At 48.1% G+C, this 5,670-nt stretch overlaps 1 protein-coding gene across 1 annotated transcript in view; it reads right to left on the bottom strand.

Moving 5' to 3' along the window:
- LOC115301080 (disintegrin and metalloproteinase domain-containing protein 29-like) overlaps positions 1-2,897 on the bottom strand; it is a 5,071-nt gene extending 2,174 nt beyond the window's left edge. The window contains exon 1 of the mRNA XM_029950755.1: positions 2,867-2,897. Coding sequence (XP_029806615.1) covers positions 2,867-2,897 — 31 coding nt within the window. The remainder of the gene's footprint in view (positions 1-2,866) is intronic.
- Between the last annotated feature and the right edge of the window lie 2,773 nt (positions 2,898-5,670).

Genomic DNA, 5,670 nt, shown 5'->3' with positions numbered 1-5,670 from the left:
GTTATGCGTTTGCAGGCCATTTGATCCTTTTAGTCTTTGCTTTGAAGCTTCCTCTTCATTTCCCAGCATTCCGTGTGATGATTGGTGAACCACAAGGTTGTATTTTATTTTTTTCTTATGCCAGCTGGTGAAAACAGAAACTACTGGTGACCGTGTGTGAGCCCCAGGGGTTTCCCCTCCAATCCTTTATTGTGGTTCTATCTTGACCTCTGGCAGTCTCCTCACATGCATGTGTTGTTCTCTTAGTTGGAGATGCAGGGGAACTGAGGTAACTTTAGCAGCTTGCACCATAGAATCTGCACATGATCAAAAGATGTTATCGACCATGCACTCCCTTATTTGATTAAGTACACTCTACTCCTTTAAAACCCCCAGGGTCAGGCATAAACCTCACTATTGGCTTTTGGACAAGAGTATGCATTCTCCCTACATGGCTGGCTTCCTGAATAAACCTCAAATTCCTTTACCACTAAAACCAAAACTCTGAACATTGACCTTTTGGCAACATGTAGCTGTATCTGGGTTTTGGTAACAATAAAACAGGGAGTGGTATGGCAGTTTCCAGGGGCTGGCAGGGAGGGACCATGAAGAGTAGCATCTCAAGGGCTATTATTTTCTGTGATGCAAAATGATTAAATTCTAGAGGTCTTCTCCATAACTTTATACTTGTAATTAATAATACTATAATGTATGGTTAAAATTTTGTGAAGAGGTTGGATCTCATGTTCAGTGAGATCTTACCACAATACAAAAATGGAAGACATAAATTTTGCTTCTCACATGAAAGTATGCTGAACTGCATGGATACACTCTCTACTAATAATTTAAAAATGATGTTTAAAAATTATTTACAGGAGCGCCTGTGTGGTTCAGTCTGTCAAGCATCGAACTTCAGCTCAGATCATGATCTCACAGTTCATTGGTTCAAACTCCACATGGGCTCTGTGTTGACATCTCAAAGCCTGGAGACTGCTTCAGATTCTGTGTTTTCCTATCTCTCTGCCCCCTCCATGCTCATGCTGTCTCTCAAAAGTAAATAAAATTTTTAAAAAATTAAAAAGTTTTTACATGTTTTGAATACTAATCCTAAGACTATGTCGTTTGTAAATATCTTCTCCCATTCTGTGGGTTGCCTTTTAGTTTTGTTGATTGCTTTCATCACTGTGCATAAGCTTGCTATCTTGCGGTAGTCCTCATAGTTCATTTTATGCATATATGTATGTATGTATTTAATTTTGAGCATGGCTGTGACCCTGACCCCTGACCAAGATGGTGACCCTAGTCATGACCCTGACCATGACCTGTGCCAAGAACTCATCTGTGTGCCTAGACCTCAGTGGTTCCCGAGACATATATAAAGCCCAATACATGGAAAGCTAAAAGTTTTTTTTTTTTTGACACAGAAGCACATCTATCAAATCTGATGACCAATATAGCTGAAAAGACACAGCACAGCATCTCTCATGAAATCTGAAGTTCATCTTTAGGCATGAAAATAGAATTGTCCATATTTTATGAAGACCATACCATGAAATTGTATAACCAGAGTCTATAAATTTAAAAACAAGAAAACACTGAATTACCAGAGACCAATTAGAAAACAAGTCAACACTGAGAGAGACCAGAAAAAAACAAGAGTTTTAAGTATATTGTAAATCAATAAATTATTCACGGGCAACCAGTCATCATAAAAATCAAAATTATAGCTAAAGGAGTGGGACCCATAAAAAGAAATAGTATAAATAGACTTTGTGAAAATCAAATATTATTTTCTGCCAATCAATAGCCGTAGGACAAGTTACAGAGTAAGAGAATAGTCAAAAATTGCATAACCTCCAAAGGACCTGCATCAGGTTTATGTTAAGAACTCTCAACACTCTAGCAAGAAAGGCAACAACCTTCTATAAAAGTAGCACAGCCTTGTAAAGACATCCCATCCAAGAGGGTATAGACATGTTAGGTAAGGACAGGAAAAGACTCTTCACATCATGGATTGTCAGAGAAATTCAAATCAGGAACACAGAGATGCCCTATACATGCATCACAATGGCTCAGGTATTAGGGAACACTGACAATACCATGCAGATGAGCATATAGCACACGTAGGGCCTTAAACACTGCAGGTAGGGTTGAAAAATGAACACCAGCTCTGGAAAACTGTTGACTGTCCCTTATGAAATTATGCATAAATGTCGTAATATGTAACCTGTAAATACCACTCCCAAGTGTTTGCTCTAGAAGAAAGAAACCCAATGTTCACAAAATAACAGTTTTGTAAATATTTATAGGATCTTTATTAGTGTTAGAAGCTAAGAATAAACCAAAAGTCTTTCTAAATGTAAAGGAATGAACCAAGTTCAAAACTTTTTATCAATGGGATGCTTGTATCCCTCACCCCCCACCAATGGTGAAGAGGTGTCAACTTTTGTGTCCCCCTCTCAATGATGGGGGCACCTCACATAAATGATGGAGCAATGTCAGGCCAGTAACCCCCATCAGTGAATGGGAACCCCCATTTGATGATGGAGACACCCCCTATTGATGATGGAAGGGTGTCAATCTTACATCTCATCGACCAAGGAGGCACTCCCTGATGGATGATGGATGAGTGTCACACTTGCACCCTTCCATCGAAGATCAGGTCATCCCACCATCGATGATGGAGGGACTGTCTCTTTGACGATGGATGGCTGTCATGCCTGCACAAAGGGGCACTCCCCTATCGATGATGGAGACACCCAGTCAATGACCGGGGGGTGTCATGTACTCACCCCCAATCGACGAAGGGGTACCCCAAATTGAGGATGGAGGCACCCCACAGTCAATGATGTAGGCACCTTCCCATTGATGACACACCCGCACCCACCATTGCAAAGTGGCACACCATCATCGTCCATGGAGGCATACCCCCATCTACAATGGAGGTGTGTCATGCCCTCACCCCCACAGTGATGAAGAGGCACCACACCATTGATGAGAGGCTTCCCGCCCTTTGACGAGGGATGGGTGTCATGCTTGCACCCCAATCAATGGAGGGGCACCCCATATCGATGCAGGAACACTCCACATCAATGATGGATGGGTTTCACACCTGCACCCCCATTGACAAAGGAGGAACCTATTCATCAACGATGGAGGGGTGTCACGCATCCAACACCATATCAATGATGGTGTCACACCCATTCGAACATGGAGGCAGCACCCCACTGACGATGGAGGAGTGTCAATGCTTGCACCCCCCTTACCCTCATGGTGGCAGGGTGTGGTGCTTGCACCACTTCGCCCATGGTGGAGGGATGACATCTCTATTAAATCAGATGTTACTGTGGAGTTCGGGTCCCAGGTCGGGCTCCCGGGGTGTGTGAGTTCGAGCCCCATATTGGGCTCCAGCGGTATGCGAGTTTGAGTCCTGCATCGGACCTGCTCTTGCCTGGCATCTGACTCCTTTGCTCTCCGAGTTAGAGCTCTGCATCAGGCTCCCTTTTTGTGCGAGTGTGAGCCCCTCAAGGGGCTTGCTCGGTGTGCACCTTCCAGCCCTGCGTTGTGAGAGCTTGAGGCCCTGTCAGGCTCCCATGGTGTGCCTGTTTGCACTCTGCGTTGGGCTTCCACGCTCTTGGAGTTTGAGCCTGGTGTCGGCCTCTCCCAGTTTGGAAGTTTAAGCCTGGCGTTGGGCTCCCATGGTGTGCCTTTTCGAGCCCTGCGTGGAGTCCCACGCTTTCTGAGTTGGAGCCCCTTGTCGGGCTCTCTTTTGTGCAAGTTTGAGTCCCGGTCGGGCTCAGTGCTGTTGGGTTGGAACTTTGTGCCTGCTTCAGTACCTGTGTCTCTCTCTGCCCCTTCTCCAATTGTGTTCTCGTTCTCTCTCTCTCTCTCTCTCTCTCTAAATAAAAGACACAAAAAAATTTAAACCAGCCGTTTCCTGGATGGCGGCCAGGAGGGGGCGCTGCCTCCACGGACCAGTTACCCCAGCGTCTCCTGCACTTCACCATTGCCTGCAGGGGGTGCTGGAGGGCTGCATCCTGAAGCCAGCACGCGCACGCGCACTCAGCCTGCCTCTCGCATTAAGAGTAGCTCTGCTTCCTCTGGACCGGCTGTGGGGGATTCGGACCGCGGCCGCAGGGACAGGAACCGGGTCTCCTCAGGACCCCCTTCGAAGGCTTCCGGAGAACTTGTGGCTGTGGCCACGCTGTCAGGAGCCCCGCCTCCTCAGGACCCGCTGCGGAAGATTCAGGAGGATGTGGCCCAAGACCACAGGGACAAGAACCAGGTCTCCTCAGGACCCGGCGCGGGAGGAGCAGGTGCGGAGAAAGCGAAGCCGGGGGAGGAGGAGCTTCCGGAGCAGACACAGCTGTAGGGGAAAGTCGAGGTTCAGGGGATCCTGCGGGGAAAGGGCCCGGCGCGGCTTCGTGCGCGGTGACGCAGGGTTGTGCGCGCGGCCGTCGGGTCTTCCCTCTCCTGGCTCCCGAGCCGCGGGGCCGCGCGTCGGTGTTTCAGCTCCGTGCCGACACGGTTCCCGCTGCGTCCTCGCGCGGTTAGCGGTCGCGGGCAGGTGCGCGGGCGGTGCTCGGGCCCCGCCGCTGTGACCACGTGGGGTCCCCCCGCCTCCGCGCGCGGGTCGGGGTGTCTGTTACGTGTCTGACACAGAGTCGTGGGGATTTCTGTGCCGCTGGCTCCGGACCTGCACATCGCTCAGGCAGGACGGACATTGTCACAGGATGGATTCCTCCATGTCCAGGAGCACAGAGTAGCTTTCTGTCCCTGTGCGTCTCCCTCCATTTCTGTCCCCAGTGTCCTGTCGTCCTCGGAGAGCAGGTCTGTCATCTCCTCGCTTCGCTTTCCTCCCGGGCACTTGGTTCCTTCTGATACCATTGTAAATGGTCCGGCTCTTCATTTCTCTTTCCGATGGGTCGTTCTGAGTGTGTAAATGTGCGCGTGGTGTTTCCGTGTTGATTTCATTTCCTGCCAGTGCACGTGTTTCTTAGTTCTGTTTACTGTAAATAGAGCAGCTCCGGTCTCTACCAGGAAACATGGGTTTCCTTGGGAAAAAGAGAGTGTCCTCCTGGGACTGGCGTCTTTCACACAGCATAATGACCGCGAGGTTCAATCCATGTAGTGGCGTGGGTCAGAATTCCCTGGTTTGTATGGCTGAGACGTATTCCGTTGTGTGTAGACCACATTCTGTTTATTTATTCATCTGTCAGCCGTCACTTGTGTTGCTTCCGTCTTTTGACAGTTGTGCAGAAGCTGCTCTAAGGGAACAAGAATATCTGTTCCAGGCTTTGCTTTCAGTGTCCCGAGGTCTGTGTGCAGAGGTGGGTTCTGCCGTAACTCTCTGCGGAACCGTTGTACTCCTCTTTACAGCCGCGCTGTTTTACTTTATTCCTTTAGCCACAGAATAAGATTGCTGTTTATGGGTCTGCCCCAGTTTGTTTCTCCATTCGGCCATCAAGGTGCATTTGCATAGTTTTTCTACCATTTGACTCTCGTGAACGGTGCTGCTGTCTGTGTTCGTGCATGTGCTTTTTTTTTTTTTTTTAAACAACTGTATCAGTTCTTCGGGATCTACAGCCAGGAATAGAATTGTGGAGCCAAATGGTCATTTTTGTTTTGATCTTTATGAGGAAATACCAAACTGTTTTACACATAGGCTCCCCCATTTTACATTTCCATAAG

Source organism: Suricata suricatta, chromosome 9 (assembly GCF_006229205.1).
Source record: "Suricata suricatta isolate VVHF042 chromosome 9, meerkat_22Aug2017_6uvM2_HiC, whole genome shotgun sequence".
NCBI lineage: Eukaryota > Metazoa > Chordata > Mammalia > Carnivora > Herpestidae > Suricata > Suricata suricatta.
This window is presented reverse-complemented; position numbering and strand designations above follow the sequence as displayed.